Here is a 21,562-nt window from a genome sequence, read left to right as displayed (position 1 = left end):
TTCAGAGAGTGGCTGTCTGACTGAGCCATGTCTGCAGAGGTGGCGAATTCAGGAGCTCGCGGGCGGCTTGCCAGGATCACGATACTGATGGCAGAGTGTGGCCCAAAAGTGGGACTTCATAATATTTCACGGTAGGGTTGCGAGGTGGCTGGTACGAACGGAGGTGTTGCACTGGGAAAGCGCCCCAGGGGCATGCAGGACAGAGAAGGACATGCTTCACAGGGGAGATTCCACAGAACATGACACGCACCCGCATGGCGCGCTCTGGGGAAGGAGCGTTGAAGCGCGAGCAAGTCGAAGAGGCGGAGCGAGGCATGCCTGCTTGGGAGAGCAGTCTGCTCTCCCAAGCAAGAGGAAAGCCAGATGGCGGCTGCGCGTGTGCCCCCGCGAGCAAAACCGCAAGCTTTAGCCCACAAGCAAAAGCTTGTGGTCGGATTTCTAAAGCCGACTCACTAAATGTCTCGCCAGACCAGCACATGCGCTAGCTCAGGCGAGACCTTAAAAAAAAAAAAAAAGGGGGGGGGGGTGTCGGGGAGGCCACAGGTTAGGCAACAGGGAAGGGGGAAAAGAGCACACAAGTAAGAGCGCGAGTTGGGGGAACCAAGAAGTAGGCAGGGCCACTGGAATTATGTGATTCTGCAGCCATGCGCCTTTTCTTTTTGAAGAATTATGAATGCGGAACATTTTTCACATAATCCATCACCTGCTGTATAATCTGCAAAAATTGTTTCTAGCTCAAACAGATCATAAATTACTAAAAACCTTGGTAACATTCACACGCAGATGAGAGCCCTTCGTTAAGGTTAACTGGTCCTCTTTCAGTTGCTTATTGCAGCATGTGATTGCTAATCTGGTACTTATGAGGTGAACTCTTTGCCCAGACAGTATTACCATGTGTAACAAGCATTGGCAAAGCAAATAGGTCTCCGATATGGTAAGCAATCGAGGTCTCCAAGCCCACTGTAAGATCTTGGTAAGCGCACAACAGATATTATACACCATCTGGCAAGCAAAACCTAAAAATACAAATAGATTTGGCTCTTTGAACTGCCAGAGAACCAATAAAGAGTACATTTAACAACAATAGATCCCAAAATTAATACAAAAAAAATAAAAAATCTGAAATGTGCCCTCTATAGAGATGGAGCAGTAGAATATCTGCCTCGCTTGAGAACGACCTACACACCATTGAAATGGGCATCAAGGTCCTGCATAAATTTGAATACAAAATCCTCAAGGTTCGCAGCTGGATAAGAAGACATGTATTGTTAGAATGGACTCTGGAAAGGAATATATTAATAAACTTGGTGTTTAACCTAAGGAATGGTCATCAGACCAGGGTGCCTTTAAAATGCACCAATGGAAAGAGTCCCCTTTTTTCCATTCACTAAGAACGGGGTCTTATTTTACATAAAACACTGAAAGTGAATTACTGGTGGTAATAAGGGAAAACAGGTGATTCTGACATTTACTCCCTCAAATCTTCATAAAGACTAACGGTACCGTATAAGAGTCAGGATAGACTTCATTCATTTCTGTTGCTTATAAAAATATATATATATTGACAGAAGAGGAAGGTCTACTTTATCCAAGTAAAACACTATCTTGCATAAGTAGTACAGACTACCATGTGGAAAATGACAATGTATATTTACATAAGCGGCGTTCATTTATGTTCACCCTCGCCACTGTTGAAAGTAAAGCGAAAGTCACGAAACAGTGGCCACGCCATCTTGTCCCCTTTTTAGGCCCCATCACGAACATAGATAGCAGGCATTTTGTGTGTCATGACCTCTCTGCCCACTGCCAATAGCCTGCGCGTCTCTCCACCTCACTCCCCAGCCTCGCAAGTATTCCCCCGCGCCCTGACAGCCCCCGGTCTCTCCTGCTTGGGTCATAAACGCACCTCTAAACACGACCCTGTCTCAGAGCCACATCCCGTGCTGAAACCCCTGGCCCCTCGCTCTTTCATCCCACCCTTAGAACAGGCCCTTTGATAACCCCTTCCTCCTTGCCCGATTGACCGGCCTGATCCCAGGCCATCACTTAGCCCAACAGATGCAGTTTATTGCCCCCACAGTAGGACCTCGCCTCACTTCAAAGGAACGGGGATTAATCAATGCCCTCACACCCCTAGATCCGACCAATCACCCGCATTTCTGTTACCAGCGGAATGTCCAGCTGCGCGATAGCCATCATGCTGAGATTAGGGGTGGGGACTCTTACTGTAGATGTTTGGGAAAGGGCCTGAACCAGGGATTCCAGAGACGCCTTTTTCCGTACTTCAAAGCAATACCACGGATGTCACAAATGTAATAAAGCCATAAAACTGTGTATAAGAGGCCAGGCCTCAGAGATGCGGTTAGAGCACCTCGAGAAGATACCCTGTTGTCTGATTTGACGTGTTCTGCTCCGTCGGAATAAACTCCTGTTTCCTGTCTTCCAGTCTCCAGCGCCTGCCTCTATTTGGTAACAGTAAGTTGGGTGAGAGGCGGCTAACGCCGGGCAAATCTTGAAAAGGGGTAATCGACCTGATCAGCCTGACCCTTTTTCATCAATTGGCGTCCCAAACGTGGGGCCCATCAGCGACACGTGGATCCAGTGGGAGAGGTCCCAACGACAGAGTGAACGACTGCAACGATCGGGAAGAGCTCCTGCCCGATAGACCCTTGTCTGGCAGCCGATCATCCGAACTTCACTGGTTCCGAACAGACCTCTCTCGAGTGATCTACGGTCCTGACTGGGAACCATCAGGAGTGCCACAGCAATTACGGAGAATAGAGGACGATCGGGCGCTGAAAGCGGAAGACGAGAAACTGTCCATACGGTCCGGGTAAGGTCGTGTAACACGACGAATTGCGAATTGATTGTTTGATCGTCATTGGAAAATACTAGTATTACGCATTTGATGGTTTTGTCCCGAGAGATTCTCTGTCTACAAACGGGGAAGGATAGGAGTATTCTCCCTTTGCAGATAGTGAAGGGTGGGTAGCGGAGGCTTTTGCCCCCGTTGTAACCCGTCGCGCCTACTTCCCTCTCCATTTGATTGATTGTTATCCAAGCATTTATTGTTTTGGAATTGGTTCTCTTTGGATCATTCTCTATTTGCAAACAAGCACAGAGTCGCAATACTCTGTTTAGTCTTTGCAGATAGTGAAGGATAGGTAACGCAGGCTTTTGCCCCCGTTGTAATCTGTCGTACCTATTTTTATCCCTCATTGATTGATTGTTTGTCCGAACATTGATCGTTCGGAATTGGTTCTCTGAAAGGATCTTCTCTACCTACAAACAGGGAGGAACAGGAAGATCTCTCTCTTTGCAGATAGTGAAGGGTAGGTAGCGCAGGCTTTTGCCCCAGTTGTAACCCGTCGCGCCTATTTTTATTCCTCATATTGATTGATTGAATATTTGTCCGAACACTGACTGTTTGGAATTGGTTCTCTCTTTGGGTAGTCCCTATTTGCGAATACTGTAGAATAGAAATATTCTACCTAGTCTCCGCAAAGTAGTGAAGGATAGGTAGTGCAGACTTTTGTCCCCATTGTAACCCGTCATGCCTATCTTCCCCCCATTGTTCAGTAGTTGGTTCAGCCCGGACCATTTATTAGAGGTAGATCATCTGGCTCCACCGGAGGACACCCCTAATAAAATAGAAACATTAGGAACAACCCCTCAGGAGAAATATGAAACTAGTGAGAAGAGCCGAACTCAACGCCATGATGACTGCAAGACAGCCCGGCTCCACCGCCCACCCCGCCCAAATAACGACAAACCCTACACAATTATAAATATACAACACTCCAGCAAAGTAACATGTTAAAACGTTTTATTGTACAACTATATATTAAGCAACTATTTACATGGCAAACGGCTGCAACAACAACAAACCCACAATGCATTTCGCCGTCTGCTTGACGCCGTTCCTGTCCCTCCTTCCTCAAAGTAGCAATGTTGGGCTACTTTGGGCTACTTTTTAGTAGGTTTTTGGGCGTCAGAAAGTCTCCAAAAGCCATCAGCTGGCGAGGTAGCGTCAGTGGCGGCCTGGGGTGGAGGACCATTGCGCAAATAGCCCGGAGGCGACACCACGCGCCGAGGCCTGCCCCAGGAGGTACCAACGTTCCGCTCGACGAGCCCCGCGGTTGGCTGACCGGGGGACCCGCTCCTGTGGCCGTGGCAAAGAGCGGCTGGCCGCCATCGGCCCGAGAAGTCGTGGGGTGAATGGCCCGGCCCGGAATGTACTGGTCTTCCCATTCTCTTCTTCTTCCGGCGCCTTGCAGGCCACCGGGGGGGGGGGGGAATGTCTTGCTTATGCCTCCGACCCCCCCCCCTTTCATCGCCTGGTCCAGCCATAACGAATGTCAGCGAGACGGCGTGGGGTGCACTGGGAGGAAGAGGCGGCGCGGACGAGCCTCTCCCACCTCCCCAGGTGGAGGCCCCTCAGCTGCACCCCCAACGCTCCACTCACCCGACAAGGGTTCGTCCACTCTTGCGGTGCAGCGACGCTCCACTCACCCGACAAAGGGTTCGTCCACTCTTGCAGTGCAGCGACGCTCCACTCACCCAGCAGGGTCTCGTCCACTGTGGCGGTGCAACAACGCTTCGCCCGACAGGCTGGATCGACCCAGTCAGACCCCCCAGGATATAGCGGCATGGATTCGCAAATTTAGCGGCACAAAAATGGAAATTTAGCGGCAATTTTGCGGCATTTTATTTGGCCATTTTTCCTACAACAAACACAGATATCTTAGCTTTTTTAGTTATTTAACAACATGAAGCTATGTATATTTGGTTTAATTACAATGTAGACACTTTGTTTCCCTCGAAAAGCATTCTCTCCCTTCTTGCTGTGAGTTGTGCCGTGTTCCTTGCAGGTGTTTGCACGGATCGTCCGATTTCGCGATTTTTTGCAAATCGCGATAAGCTGGAGGGTCTGGCTAACAAACGTACTCGCGGCTGGGAGCAGCCCCCACCCCCCCCCCCCCCAGAACTGCAGACAAGGGATCATAAATAGTCTCGTGCCGCAGGTCCATTTTTGGTAGCAAGCAAGGACAGTGCTCCTCCCTGGCGTAGCTTGAGAAAGATACTGATAACGTTAAAGAAAGATTCGACTTCTATAACACTTTACACTGCCGTTGGAGAAAACGGCATGGGTAACCGACAAAAAAAACTGACACTATCTTACACTATCAGTGGTCACAAGTCTAGGTTCCTGTGTAGGAGTAGACCTCTCAAAGCCTGGGTATCAAAGCTGTAACGTGCATGAAAAAGCAATGGTTAGTGGACTTAAGAAATACCAGCATGAAGCTGCGCAATCTCTCAGGTGTAAGGTGTGGCAAGTGACCGAGTGCTGCTGTAGAGTGAAGTAGGTCTAAAGTGACAACTCACTGGGCAGAAGAGACAGCTGGCAGCTTAGCGTTCGAAAATGAAAGCTGAAGAAGAATTTGTAGAGCTGTTTGCAGAGAAAACAATATCTTAATGGTTTCTGATATCGATTAACTTGATCTGGTGTTAAACAATCAAAGGCTACACGTTCTAAAGATAACTCGCCCTCTCCCTGTCTCTCTTCCTCCCTCCCTTTCTTTCTCTTCTCTCTCTCTCTCTCTCTCTCTCTCTCCGTTCCCCCCTTCAGATGTTCCTTCCTCTAGTTTCTATTGTCTGTTACTCCTCCAGCTCCTCTCCCCTCTCCCTGTCTGTCCTCCTGCAGACCTCCCGACTCCCCTCTCTCTCCCTCTCCCTCCCTCTTCCTCCCTCCTCCCTCCTCCCTCCCTCCTCCCTCCTCCCTCTCTCTCTCTCTCTCTCTCTCTCTCCCTCTCCGTGTCTCTCTTCCTCCCTCCCTCTCTTTCTTGCTCTTCTCTCTCTCTCTCTCCATTCCCCTCCTTCAGATGTTCCTTCCTCTAGTTTCCATTCTCTCTGTACTCCTCTAGCTTCTCTCCTCCTCTCTCTCCGTCCCCCCTTCGGGTGTTCCTGCCTCTAGTTTCTATTCTCTCGGTCATTCCTCCAGCTCCTCTCCCTCTCTTCCTCCCTCCTCCCTCTCTCTCTCCCTCCCTCTCTCTCTCTCTCTCTCTCCCTCTCCATGTCTCTCTTCCTCCCTGTCTCTCTTTCTTTCTCTGCTCTCTCTCTCCGTTCCCCATTCAGATGTTCCTTACTCTAGTTTCTATTCTCTCTCTTCTCCCCCCCTCCCTCTCTCTCTCTCTCCCTCTCCCTATCTCTTCCTCCCTCCCTGCTGTCTTTCTTTCTCTTCTCTCTCTCCGTCCCCCCCTTCAGACGCTCCTTCCTCCATCTTCCAGCAGTCACCGGGCTGGAGCAGACTAATCCGTGAGGACAGATTCCTGCCAGGGCGAGGCGCGCCTCCTGTCGAGAGAGCCCCGTAGCCCCTCTCGGAGAAGGGCCATCAACATGTCAGCCGTAATGAGGGGATTAGCGAGGGCCTCTCCTCCTGTGACCTCACCCTGATGATAGCTGTAGAGTGCGCGGGGCCTAAACTGGAAAAAAAAAACCTCACCGAATCCAACACATCAAACGCCCTGTTTGTATGGAGTGCCAAGTCAAGTCAAGTCAATAAATTTGTATAGCGCGCTATATACCCAGAGGGTCTCAAGGCGCTTGAGGAAGGGTGGGGAATTATTTATCAAATATCCACGTTTTAAGTTGCTTCCTGAATGCTAGGTGGTTCTGAGTAAGGCGAAGATGAGTGGGAAGTGAGTTCCATGTTTTAGCTGCCAGGTAGGAGAAGGATCTGCCTCCCATGGTCGTTTTGTTGATGCGAGGTACAGTGGCAAGGGCTTGGTTGGAGGATCGTAGCTGGCGGGGGGGGGGGGGGGGGGGGTGTAGAAGGACAGTCGTGTGTTGAGGCATTCGGGTCCGATTTCGTAGAGTGCTTTGTGTGCGTGGGTTAGGAGCCGGAAAGTAATCCTCTTATTGACGGGGAGCCAGTGGAGGTTTTTCAGGTGGCCAGAGATGTGTTCGTTACGTGGTATGTCTAATATGAGCCTGGCAGAAGCGTTCTGGATGCGTTGGAGTTTTTTCTGGGTTTTTGCTGTAGTACCGGCGTAGAGGGTGTTTCCGTAGTCCAGTCGGCTCGTGACCAGAGCATGAGTGACTGTTTTTCTATTTTTAGTGGGGATCCAGCGAAATGTTTTCTTGAGCATGCGAAGAATGTTGAAGCAAGATGAAGAGACGGCGTTGACTTGTCTGTTCATCGAGAGTGAGGAATCCAGGATGACGCCCAGGTTGCGTGCGTGGTCCGTCGGGATAGGTGCTTTTCCAAGGGCCTCTGGCCACCAAGAGTCATCCCAAGCGGAGGGGGAGGTGCCTAGGATGAGGACTTCTGTTTTGTCTGAGTTCAGTTTCAGACGGCTGTGCTTCATCCATTCGGCTACTTCATTCATTCCTTCATGCAGGTTGGTTTTGGCCGTGTTCGGGTCTTTGGTGAGTGATAGGATCAGTTGAGTGTCGTCGGCGTAGGAGATGATGTTGAGGTTGTGTTGGCGTGCGATGGCCGCGAGGGGGCTCATGTATACGTTGAAGAGGGTGGGGCTGAGTGAGGACCCTTGGGGTACGCCGCAGATGACTTCAGTGGCCTCTGACTTGCCCTCAGTGGCCTCTTGCCCAAGGAAAGGCTACACATTCTAAAGATAACTGCACTCTGGGCAACCGCCAAACCGGATGGAAAGGAGACGTTGCTGCTGACTGGCTACAAAAACGGCGGATTTCGCGGCCGTTTTTGTAAATATCGCGGCATTTGCACGGATCGGCCGATTTCGCGATTTTTTTGCAAATCGCGATAAGCTGGAGGGTCTGCCCAGTGACTGCCGGTAGCTGCAGAACTCCTAAAAATGGCGTCCGACTCTGCAGGAATGGGCCTGGCGTGAAAAGATGGCCTGGTCGCCTGTCAACCAGAAAATGGGCCCCCGTCCAGAAGAGTTCTCCTCAGCTTTGAAGATTCTATGAGAACTACAGGGGCCCCAGGCCCCCCGATGGGGAACGACTGCCACGATTGCCCGCAGAACGACCAAGACGTAGCCACGAGACGTTGGCGCCCTCATGCTGACGCCAACCTCAGTTTGAATGACCAAAAATACTGCAGACTACTGATTTGAAGTTTGTCACCTATCACACCAATAAAGATTTATGCATAAAGACTTGTCATTCAATTTTTCTCAAATTTCACGACGTGCAGAAGAAGAGTGGTTCTTTTAATTTCAAAGATTTTCCCTCAGTCCAGCCAACACGTGTTTCGTCGATAGGGCTGAAACCCTCGACTTCATCAGGGCTGATATCAGTTGCTAGTAAAACTTTTGTACCTTCCTGCTGGTTATATTTCCGGCCCAGCTTATGGCATGGGCAAAGATACTTCTTCTCTGTCAGCTCTTTTAGTCAGTATCAAGCGTCTCCGCCTCAAATCGGTAATGCCAGAGAGGTGGTTACTGTCTCCCCTCTTGCTAAGCTGTCAAATAGTTCTGCTGCCTCTTTACCTCTATCCATAGTGTCTGGTACAGGTGATTTACGCCTCCGTAGCTGCCCCACCAATGTAACAGATAATGAGAGTATAGGGGATGACTGGTCTCGGTGGAATTGGCGCTTCACGAAATATGGGCAGATATTTATATTGTTGATTCTATACGTTATTGGGTGCCTAGGTATGGGTTGTCATCATCCCCACCAGTAATCCACAGATTGAAGTTTGTCACCTATCACACCAATAACGATTTATGCATAAAGACTTGTCATTCAATTTTTCTCAAATTTCACAAAATTACACGACGTGCAGAAGAAGAGTGGTTCTTTTAATTTCAAAGATTTTCCCTCAGTCCAGCCAACACGTGTTTCGTCGATAGGGCTGAAACCCTATCGACGAAACACGTGTTGGCTGGACTGAGGGAAAATCTTTGAAATTAAAAGAACCACTCTTCTTCTGCACGTCGTGTAATTTTGTGAAATTTGAGAAAAATTGAATGACAAGTCTTTATGCATAAATCTTTATTGGTGTGATAGGTGACAAACTTCAATCTGTGGATTACTGGTGGGGATGATGACAACCCATACCTAGGCACCCAATAACATATAGAATCAACAATATAAATATCTGCCCATATTTCGTGAAGCGCCAATTCCACCGAGACCAGTCATCCCCTATACTCTCATTATCTGTTACATTGGTGGGGCAGCTACGGAGGCGTAAATAATCACCTGTACCAGACACTATGGATAGAGGTAAAGAGGCAGCAGAACTATTTGACAGCTTAGCAAGAGGGGAGACAGTAACCACCTCTCTGGCATTACCGATTTGAGGCGGAGACGCTTGATACTGACTAAAAGAGCTGACAGAGAAGAAGTATCTTTGCCCATGCCATAAGCTGGGCCGGAAATATAACCAGCAGGAAGGTACAAAAGTTTTACTAGCAACTGATATCAGCCCTGATGAAGTCGAGGGTTTCAGCCCTATCGACGAAACACGTGTTGGCTGGACTGAGGGAAAATCTTTGAAATTAAAAGAACCACTCTTCTTCTGCACGTCGTGTAATTTTGTGAAATTTGAGAAAAATTGAATGACAAGTCTTTATGCATAAATCTTTATTGGTGTGATAGGTGACAAACTTCAATCTGTGGATTACTGGTGGGGATGATGACAACCCATAGCTAGGCACCCAATAACATATAGAATCAACAATATAAATATCTGCCCATATTTCGTGAAGCGCCAATTCCACCGAGACCAGTCATCCCCTATACTCTCATAGACTACTGATTTGATCAGTTCCGGTGGAACACCAGTATGACCCGGTAGGAAAGATTGTTGCCCCCCCCCCCTTTTTTTGATTGATGGTTCATGTCACCGGTCCCTTCTGTTGCCCTTTAACGAAACTTTTGGACTGCCGAAAGAGGCTCTGGTCCAACCATGAGTTGGTGGAGACATTTTGACTATACATGGACCTGCCTGACCCCACCCAAAATGGCGCCGGTACAAACGAAACTCGCAACTCCCTGTTGTGTTCCGGATGCTCAGCCTTGATATCATGGGATATGTATGCAGTTTTTGAAGCGCATGGCGGGAGGGGATGGGTACTGATTGAACATTCGGACAATGAATTGATATTAAGTTCTGACGCGTCATTGATTACAGTATTATTGAAAGTTCGAATTTTCGACACTTATGGTACTTGCCCACAATGAATTTTCGATATGATACTATTGCACTTATCGTACCTTTATGAAATCAGCGACCACCGACTCCGTTACGTTTCCCTCAAATAAATATGCCCTCATGTACAGTTCCAGTCTGCTCCGTGGCCTGCCCACGTGGTTGTAGGCCCGCATTTGTACGCCAACATTTTTAAATAAAAGTTTTTTTGTGAAAAGCAAACAGTTGTAGCACTTGGATTGGTAAGTTTCGAATAAATGGCCATTGTTTCCGATATACGTAAAATACAGGTGAAATAAAGCAATTCAATTTCTTTATTTATTTAATTTTTATTTTGAAAGTTTTATATAGCGCGAACAAGATCTTTGCAGATATCAGAGCGCTTTACAAGGGCATGGGGATAAAAAATACAAAGTAATAAAGCGTATATACAAAGTAATATATGAGGTAGTTAGGTACAAGGTGCTAGTTACATAGGTGGGACAAAGGACATGAGGTAGGTCACAGGTGAGGTAGTGTCGGTACACAGTGTATGGACAAACAATTGCGTCAATAGTATAAAGTGCAATAATAAGGAGCATATACTTGCTTAAGCGTGTTTAGAATATTTAGAGTTTAAAGGTGGGCACAGTTGAGGTGGGTGTGAGCAGGGTGTATAGTCCCACAGGTGCGACCGTAGTAGGGGAGTAAAAGGTTAAAAAGCAAAGTACACAGAAATATTGCAAATGTGAATGGTCCAGGTTTGTTGCGTGTTTTTTTTTTGCTTTTGTGCAACGTAAAGCAATCGATAAAGGTCCCGGTATTTAGCCTTTACTTTATATGCCACATATATCAGGGAAGTTGTTTCAGATGCCCCTAAGCCACTCCGAAGGAATGCTACCTAGCTCCTCTAGTTTCCGTGCACCCCCACTTTACACTGACTGCCCTCTTGTTTTGACCCTCCCCTACAAACGATCCGCAATACCACACTTGGGCGATCTATGCAAAACACAGTCCATCAATGATTATCTCTCCCGCACTACCAGTCCCTCTGGGCTTAAAACGCCGAGATGAAAGGGACTGCATCCCGCGGAGATAGGTCGAGTATGTGGTAAGTAAAAGCCTTTTTGGGTTTATGCGCGCGGATGCGTTTTAAAACGCTGCCCCCACCCCTTCTTTTCCCCTTCTTTCTGCGGGTCACATCGAAACATCGATTAAAGAATGGAGAAGACCTAAGCAACACGCCATGGTTCCGCGGGGAAAAATTATATATTATCCATGGGGACTGCCCCTGAGAATGTGACGAATTTGTGTGATGAATGCACACGTGTATGCCCGGATGTGTATAACTCGACTGGATACACGTTGCACACGTTTTGACTTGATAAAAGAGATGTTTTTGAGTGATGATCGAACGGCCGATGGAATGGGGAAAAGGGGTCTAAACATGGTGCCTATACACGACGAACAAACAAAGATATAACACTCCCTTAGAAACGACTGTCTCTCTCTCTCTGAACCCAGCGACTGGAAGGGTGGCCTGAAGCAGAAACTTGGCGGGTTATTGCAGTATGACAAAAATAGGACTTCAACCGGCACCCCAAATAATGCAACCAAGAATGACGTGCACCTATGAGTAGACTCATACGGTAACTAAATAGGGGACGGTTCAGGAATATTCCGGGGTGAGGTTTACCCAAGTACCCTCCTCCTGGAAGACTAGGAATATTGCCAATGCTTAAGATTTACCACCTCCTTCTTGCACCCTCATAGACGTGAAACTCAAAGCTGCCCATTGTTCTCCCGACTGACACCCTCCGTTGCCTCTACCTGGATACCCATTCGCTAAAAACGATTTGAAGATCCCACCGTGAGTATTAGCCCGACCAGGTTAGTTCCCGAACAATTGACAAAGGTGTAAGTATTTGCAACCGAGGCCAACAGCAAAAGACGGCCAGGTGAATTAAATAGGATACTAAGGATGCGCAGCATGCAGGAGGAAATCTCTTTGGCCAAGTACTGTTCTATGTTTTGTCTTGGGTTTTTGTATATAATACATGTACTAACCCCGCGCCTGAAATCATGTGTACGTAGTGTATGGATTTACGTCGTCCCTCAGTCTGTTTCTATATAACATGACCCCTACTGTTTTGTGTTGTGTGCGCACTAAATGGCCTATTATTGTACACGTTTTTCTCTCTTTCTCTCTCTCTCCATGTCGTACGTGTACCGAATAGTTCATTTAAAATGCGGACGACTCTCCCTCCGAGGGTCCCCCTGTTCCCTCTTCCTTTGTGTGGTAACGTTGTGCCCCGCCGGCACGAGCCTAATTGGTTTTCGAACACAAAGGTGTTCGACAAATTGACAGAAACTAAAACAATTGTCATTTGCCATATTACTACCTCCTTTCTGTAAAATGATGGAACTTGAATTGGCTAAGAAGGAAAGGACAGGTAAGACGACTGATGTCCCCTAATCTGACCCTTTTCATAGGGGGACTATATGTCAGTGGCTTTCTGTTCTCAGTTAGTTAGAAACACGATCCCCAATGCCCAGATTGCCCCACCTCTCTGCACCCAAACACGGATGTCCAAAACGTCCCCGTTCCTCCCGATTGACCCCAGCTCCATATCCCGAAGTATAACTGATGACCCTGATTAACTGTTGCTCCACGAGAAAAGAATGTTTAGCCTCTAACTCTCTCATGATGATGGAAGACTGCCAGGGCTTGGGTTAGAGAGACTAGTCTCTACCGAAGGATCCGATTTCGAGTTTGAGGGAATACACAGTTGATAGGAGTCTGACCTCTCTCCCTATACGTCATGAATGAACGCCAAATAGACTTAGTACAAACTCAGTAGACATGCCTGTATACATGCTCCACAGTGATAACTTCTGACCGTGACCGATGAACGTACCCCCAACTACTTAGATTTGGGACGGAATTGAAATGTATAAATGTCCTCTCCTGCCAGTTCTCTAAAACCTGTTTTGTACCCATTCAAAGATACACAGTCACCGGAGGAGAGGGGCCGGACGTGACGCACAGCCTGGCTGCAGATCATGAAGCACGTGTGACCTCGACCTAAGGTGGAGCCGCAGAGCAACAGGACGCGGGACGAGGCACCACTCTCAAAAGCGGAAAATGAAAGGATGGAGGGCTGCCTTGAAGCCCTCTGCTTGTTGACCCACGCATGCCAGAAGTCCCCGCCCCTTTGAGCCAGATTGATGGACCTGCCTGCTCATCACCCTTTGCTCCCTTGGTTTGTCTCGAAGATCTGGTCCCACTCCGCCCCCTCTTCCCTCGATTATCTGACAAACCCCCCCCCCCCCCCCCCTTTTTCTTTTCACGTGGATTTTGACTCAGAGAAGAAGAACAGCATTTAGGTAGAGTAGGGTTTGCCGCGGAAGGAGAAAGAAATGCAGGTGCCCAGCATGAGGCACCCTTAAAAAGATTAGTTAGGAAACAGGGCTGTGGTCTAACAGCAGAGGACAGATCGCACCCTGCGACGTGTAAAGAAGGATCCGAGCTGGACCTATAGCTCCACCGCCGGTGCTCAACAGCGCCAACGGAAGAAAACGAACTACCAGAGCCTACCAGTGATGGCTCGCTACTAAAAAGACACTGTGGCGAAGACCCCCCCCCTTTTTTCTGAACTTTCTACCCCCCCCCTTGACTAATTGTTTGTATTGGACTAAATTGCCTTCAAAATGTTTCATCGGTCACTTTTAAACACGACAAATGTAAGTTCATATGTATTCCACCTCGTATGTCGCATCGACTACACATAGTTATATGCAATCCGCCAGTACTGACAAAAGCTATCTCATTGACCACACACGACTATATGTACACCCCGTCAGTTATGATAAACACGGAAATGAACTGACTTATGTTAAAAAGCGGCGACTGTGGAAAATGACAATGTATATTTACATAAGCGGCGTTCATTTATGTTCACCCTCGCCACTGTTGAAAGTAAAGCGAAAGTCACGAAACAGTGGCCACGCCATCTTGTCCCCTTTTTAGGCCCCATCACGAACATAGATAGCAGCCATTTTGTGTGTCATGACCTCTCTGCCCACTGCCAATAGCCTGCGCGTCCCTCCCCCTCACTCCCCAGCCTCGCAAGTATTCCCCCGCGCCCTGACAGCCCCCGGTCTCTCCTGCTTGGGTCATAAACGCACCTCTAAACACGACCCTGTCTCAGAGCCACATCCCGTGCTGAAACCCCTGGCCACTCGCTCTTTCATCCCACCCTTAGAACAGGCCCTTTGATAACCCCTTCCTCCTTGCCCGATTGACCGGCCTGATCCCAGGCCATCACTTAGCCCAACAGATGCAGTTTATTGCCCCCACAGTAGGACCTCGCCTCACTTCAAAGGAACGGGGATTAATCAATGCCCTCACACCCCTAGATCCGACCGATCACCCGCATTTCTGTTCCCAGCGGAATGTCCAGCTGCGCGATAGCCATCATGCTGAGATTAGGGGTGGGGACTCTTACTGTAGATATGTGTGGGAACGGGCCTGAACCAGGGATTCCAGAGACGCCTTTTTCCGTACTTCAAAGCAATACCACGGATGTCACAAATGTAATAAAGCCATAAAACTGTGTATAAGAGGCCAGGCCTCAGAGATGCGGTTAGAGCACCTCGAGAAGATACCCTGTTGTCTGATTTGACGTGTTCTGCTCCGTCGGAATAAACTCCTGTTTCCTGTCTTCCAGTCTCCAGCGCCTGCCTCTTTATTTGGTAACAGTAAGTTGGGTGAGAGGCGGCTAACGCCGGGCAAATCTTGAAAAGGGGTAATCGACCTGATCAGCCTGACCCTTTTTCATCAACCACTCCATTGATTAATACCTTCTCCCGCTACATTCTCAAACAGTGAAACTAGGCAAGCCGTCAGCTTTATTCGAAAACACATGGTGTATCATAAAAAGCTACCAAACTATAACAGTATCTGAATTCAAAAACAATTGAAAGAAATCATTAAAATGAAGAGCAAAACATGAATAAAAACAAGCAGAAACATCCCCTTGTATAAAGTACTGCTTCCTACGTCTTATAACAGCCAATAAATATTGTGACAATACGACATGTATACAAGGCTCAGAAGATAATATAAATAAATAAAAGCTGGGCGGCATTGAACAAATCCAAGTTGTTTTAACAGGAGCTTAATAAAAAATTCTCCACTCTGTATAAATTAAACAGAAAAAGACAATGTGAATAGTGCTCAGCTTAGAGACATTGTCGCATAGACAGCACGGGATCAGGTGCCCAGTTATTAATGATAGGAAAGCTTGTTAAATGATATAAGATGTCCAGCTGGAAATGAGTCAGCACAAACATATGGCATGGATTATATACATTAGCTAGATACGTTTGCATGTCATGAGTGGTCAGAACTAACTGGTTGTTCCGACCCAAGGGTTTCGTATCTCAGTAGATAGCCTCAAGCCCTCTAATATGGATAAACATTTTAATTTAAGAGTTTTGCTTTGGATGCTGGTCAAAAGCTCTGGGTGGTCAAAAAACTCAGGGTGGCCATTGTCAACCAAGATGTGACGCACAAATTTGAGCCAGGGGATTAAGTGCAGATGTAGATCTAAGACAGTCCTCTATAATAGAGTGGTTGAGCCCTGTGTGTTCCGTGAACCAGATCTTGTGCCAGAGGAAAACTGGCTGAATCTTGATAACATCTGCTAAATAAGGAACTCCCAATTTGTCGGTATAACTTCTTTTCGGAAAGGCAAGGAGATTCCTTAGAAATGCATTTTCAGCAAGCTGTAGTAAATCAGCATTCGCATATCCCCAAAGCTCAGATCCGTACGTGGCAGTCGGTCTACATTTGGCCTTATAGATGGTCATAATTTCCCTCTGGTGTTTTATGCTCTACTTCCTGGCAAAATCTAGCAAGGCAGTAGTGCTTTTAATAAATTGAAGCCTAGGCAAATCAGCTGCTAACCTGAACACCCATCCTCTGCATATTCAAGTTCTATACATAAATACAACTATTAAAAATATGGGGCTAAATAAAAAACAAGGTGAAAAAGCGGACATTGCACTCTTGCTAAATGTTTTCATGTGTTAAACAATATGGATTCAGATCATTTACCGAATAACTCTCAGCCTCTCCACATTTCAAATCTGTCAACTAATTCCCTACAATGCAATCCCTCCACCAAAATGCAACAGCCAAATATTAGTAAAGAATTAAAAATTCCTGCCATTAAACTGCTGAATTATGCAGATATTGCAGGAGTAGTTCAGCAGCCTATTCAAAGCTAACAGAATTTGTCCTAGTTTTGCGCATGGACTAAGGAAACAGCTGGTTCTTCCTTCTGCTCAAATAAGTGCTCTGAGGAAGAAGCAGCACGTCTAAGCATATCAAGTACAATTACTGAAAAATGTTCCTTCAAGGAATCCTGGGCATGAAAGAGGCTGCAGTCTCTGCAACCACTCTGCATGTGGCCATTTATAGCTTCATAAAATTTGCAAAGCATACTAAAATTGTATTACGGTGATTAGTTATAAAACACATTATTCAAATAAATCACTCCTGATCCACTTGCTAAAAGATGGACTAATGCATCCCAATATCAGGAAACCATTACACTGTACCTTATCTTCCAGCTTCTCCATCAGAGTGTGCGAGATGTAGCCAACCTTGGTCATAAGGATAGCCACTGATTTAGGATCTTCTATCTCAGTCCAGCGCAGCTCAAGATGCTTCACCAAGTCACTAACCAGACTCTTTTGTTCCTGGGTATGAGCAAAGGCCACAGAAAAATCAGCTAGACCAACTAACTGCTTAAAAGTCAGCCGTCGGAGCCGCCAGCGCACCTCATTCTCAACAGACCTCAGGAGCTTGCCATTCTCCAGTCCCAGAAGGTACAGGCTTTTCAGCAAATTAACCAAATTTCCATTCCAGATGTGTGAAATCTAGAAAGAAAAGCAACAAATGTTAATCTTAAAGTTGTAAAGGATATAAATCACCAATTTCTTTAAAGAGGATTACCAATTGATGAAAATCAGTTTTTATACACACACCTGCCAAGTATATCTGACAGTATCTGGAGAAAACAAGTTTAATGGAGCAGGTCTTTATTTAAGAAAAAATACCTAACACGATCAGCAAAAAAAAAAAAAAAAAAAAAGATTATATATATATATATATATATATATATATATATATATATCCCGTCAGTCAACAAATTGTTGGGACTCCACTGTGTGCTCTAATAGCCGGTTACTGAATGGGCTATCTTGTCAAATGTGGCATATCGCAGTGCAAGCGGTCTCAAGTATGGCGGAGCCATGAGAGAGATATTGTACCTTAAAATGTGAGCTGGGGAGAGCCATTGCTTCAATGGGAGTGGCAGCAGTAACACCTAAAAGGACCCCAGGTGAAAACAACTCCTTGATGAACCAGCACTGAGGAAAGCTGAAATGCATCTGCCTAGAGGTTCACTTCTTTTTGGACTCTGCTTTCATTTTAGTAGAGAATAAAACCTTTGTGAGACGTACCCTTGCTGTGTTGGACCCTTTCTTATGGAGAGGCCATTGATATATATATATATATATATATATATATATATATATATATATATATATATATATATATATATATGTATATATATATATCCTACTGGCGATAGCCAGTAGGTATATATAGTTAGAATTTTCAAAAATCCCATAGGAAAAAAATCCTATGTCGAATAACTTTGGCGTTTGAGGACAGAATTGGCTGAAATTTTCAGGAAAATGGAACATTTTGTTTCTGAGCAGCCCCTGAAAATTTGGGGGGGTTTCGTCAAGGGGGGGCCGAGAAAAAAGGAGGGTCCCAAAACAGGTTTTTCCCATGCAATTTTCCATAGGGCGGTTGGCCTCACTTTTAGCCTGAACGGCTGAATGGATTTACACCAAACTTGGCAAAATTGTAGGGACTGGTAGCCCGATGTGCCTTTGCTATGTCTCAAGATATAGGCTCCAGTGGTTTTTACGAAAATTAACTTTGAAAAATATATATTGGGCTACATTGGGCTATATATATGTTGGAGCCCAAATGTAGCCCAATGTAGCCCAATGTAGCCCAAAGATGGCCACCAGAGACAAAAAAAAACAAATGTAGCCCAAATATCAGCCAGATGTAGCCCAAATATCAGCCAGATGTAGCCCAACTATAGCCCAATGACAGAATGTCCCAGAGTGTTCTAAAGAACAACTAGAGTGCTAACAGTCCTACTTATTACAAAGGTATGGCACACCTGAAGCCATCTTGATTGGAATAAAGTGGTAACTCTTAAAACATTTAATTTAAAAAGGAACAAAATGAGGGGGTTCATTTTGCCATAGAAAGTATGATTAGCGAATATATAACGAAATCCCGCATACCATCAGTCCGCAAAAAAAATCCCGCATGTACTATTAGGCCGCAAATTAAAATAACGAAAACTTTTAGAACGAATATGCCTTTAGCATACACTAACCAACTAAACTACCCTAAACCCTAAAACACTACCCCCAGCATGACCCTACACTACACAAACAGTACAACACTACCCTAAACCCTAAAACACTACCCCCAGCATGACCCTACACTACACAAACACTACAACACTACCCTAAACCCTAAAACACTACCCCCAGCATGACCCTACACTACACAAACACTACAACACTACCCTAAACCCTAAAACACTACCCCCAGCATGACCCTACACTACGCAAACACTACAACACAACCCTAAACCCTAAAACACTACCCCCAGCATGACCCTACACTACACAAACACTACAACACAACCCTAAACCCTAAAACAATACCCCCAGCATGACCCTACACTACAACACAACCCTAAACCCTAAAACACTACCCCCAGCATGACCCTACACTACGCAAACACTACAACACTACCCTAAACCCTAAAACACTACCCCCAGCATGACCCTACACTACGCAAACACTACAACACTACCCAAAACCCTAAAACACTACACCCCAGCATGACCCTACACTACGCAAACACTACAACACTTCCCTAAACCCTAAAACACTACCCCCAGCATGACCCTACACTACGCAAACACTACAACACTACCCTAAACCCTAAAACACTACCCCCAGCATGACCCTACACTACGTAAACACTACAACACTACCCTAAACCCTAAAAAACTACCCCCAGCATGACCCTACACTACGCAAACACTACAACACTACCCAAAACCCTAAAACACTACCCCCAGCATGACCCTACACTACGCAAACACTACAACACTAACCAAAACCCTAAAACACTACCCCCCAGCATGACCCTACACTACGCAAACACTACAACACTACCCAAAACCCTAAAACACTACCCCCAGCATGACCCTACACTACGCAAACACTACAACACTACCCAAAACCCTAACACTACCCCCAGCATGACCCTACACTACGCAAACACTACAACACTACCCTAAACCCTAAAATACTACACCCCAGCATGACCCTACACTACGCAAACACTACAACACTACCCAAAACCCTAAAACACTACCCCCAGCATGACCCTACACTACGCAAACACTACAACACTATCCTAAACCCTAAAACACTACGCCCAGCATGACCCTACACTACGCAAACACTACAACACTACCCTAAACCCTAAAACACTAGCCCCAGCATGACCCTACACTACAACACTACCCTAAACCCTAAAACACTACCCCCAGCATGACCCTACACTACGCAAACACTACAACACTACCCAAAACCCTAAAACACTACCCCCAGCATGACCCTACACTGCGCAAACACTACAACACTACCCAAAACCCTAAAACACTACCCCCAGCATGACCCTACACTACGCAAACACTACAACACTACCCAAAACCCTAAAACACTACACCCCAGCATGACCCTACACTACGCAAACACTACAACACTACCCAAAACCCTAAAACACTACACCCCAGCATGACCCTACACTACGCAAACACTACCCAAAACCCTAAAACACTACCCCCAGCATGACCCTACACTACGCAAACACTACAACACTATCCTAAACCCTAAAACACTACACCCCAGCATGACCCTACACTACGCAAACACTACAACACTACCCAAAACCCTAAAACACTACCCCCAGCATGACCCTACACTACGCAAACACTACAACACTATCCTAAACCCTAAAACACTACGCCCAGCATGACCCTACACTACGCAAACACTACAACACTACCCTAAACCCTAAAACACTAGCCCCAGCATGACCCTACACTACGCAAACACTACAACACAACCCTAAACCCTAAAACACTACCCCCAGCATGACCCTACACTACGCAAACACTACAACACTACCCTAAACCCTAAAACACTACCCCCAGCATGACCCTACACTACGCAAACACTACAACACAACCCTAAACCCTAAAACACTACCCCCAGCATGACCCTACACTAAACAACCACCACAACTCTACACTACACTAACACAACACTACACTACACTACACAATCACTAACCCACGAAAAAATTAACACAAACCCACTTACCTCTCTCGTCATCGTGGTTTTCACAACGCAAATGCATTTACCATACATGCCTTTAAAACATAATTCTTTGTAAAGGCATGCGCGATAAATGCACATGCGTTTTGAAAAAATGCGGGATAATGGTATGCGAGGTCAATGACCTTGCGGGATAATGGTATGCGGACTGAAAGTCTGCGGGATAAAAAATGCGGGAAAATGGCTGCAAACCATGATTAGCAGCAGACTTCCCTGGTGAGCACTAGCTTTACTACAGTGATCTAATGAGCAACTAGAGTGCTAACATTCAGAATTTATGGCAAATATGTGACACATCTGAATGCCTTCTTGATAGAACCAAAGTAAACAAGCATTGAAAATGCAATAGATCTCGCCCTCGTTTAAGTTAAAGCCATTCTGTTTGTAATGAGGTGGCTTTTTAGCTTTGCTTTTATTAGTGTTTTTAAAACTTTCATGTAAATAACATGCATATGTATATGTATGCATGCATTTATATTTATATAGATATGCAGATTATATATATTTATATATGTATATTACCTACTGGCGATAGCCAGTGGGTATATATAGTTAGGATTTTTTCTCTATGGGATTTCTGAAAATTCTATGTCTAATAACTTTGGCGTTTGTGGACGGAATTTGCTGAAATTTTCAGGAAAATGGCACATTTTGCTTCTGAGCAGCCCCTGAAAATTGGGGGGGTTTCGTCAAGGGGGGGCCGGGAAAAAAGGGGGGTCCCAAAACACGTTTTTCCCATTCATTTTTCCATAGGGCGGTTGGACTCACTTTTAGCTCGAACGGCTGAATAGATTTACATGAAACTTGGCAAAATTGTAGATATGGTTTGCCCGACGTGCCTTTGCTATGTCTCAATATAT

General features: G+C 46.1%; 1 protein-coding gene across 1 annotated transcript in view; it reads right to left on the bottom strand.

Moving 5' to 3' along the window:
- The window catches only part of TBRG4 (transforming growth factor beta regulator 4), an 83,291-nt gene that overhangs the window by 46,658 nt on the left and 15,071 nt on the right, over window positions 1-21,562 (bottom strand). Inside the window, exon 3 of the mRNA XM_078662561.1 lies at window positions 16,748-17,068. Coding sequence (XP_078518687.1) covers window positions 16,748-17,068 — 321 coding nt within the window. The remainder of the gene's footprint in view (window positions 1-16,747; window positions 17,069-21,562) is intronic.

The sequence above is a fragment of the Lissotriton helveticus genome, chromosome 10 (genome assembly GCF_964261635.1).
Source record: "Lissotriton helveticus chromosome 10, aLisHel1.1, whole genome shotgun sequence".
Classification (NCBI taxonomy): domain Eukaryota; kingdom Metazoa; phylum Chordata; class Amphibia; order Caudata; family Salamandridae; genus Lissotriton; species Lissotriton helveticus.
The sequence above is the reverse complement of the archived record's forward strand: the minus strand, read 5'-3'. Positions and strand labels throughout refer to the sequence as shown.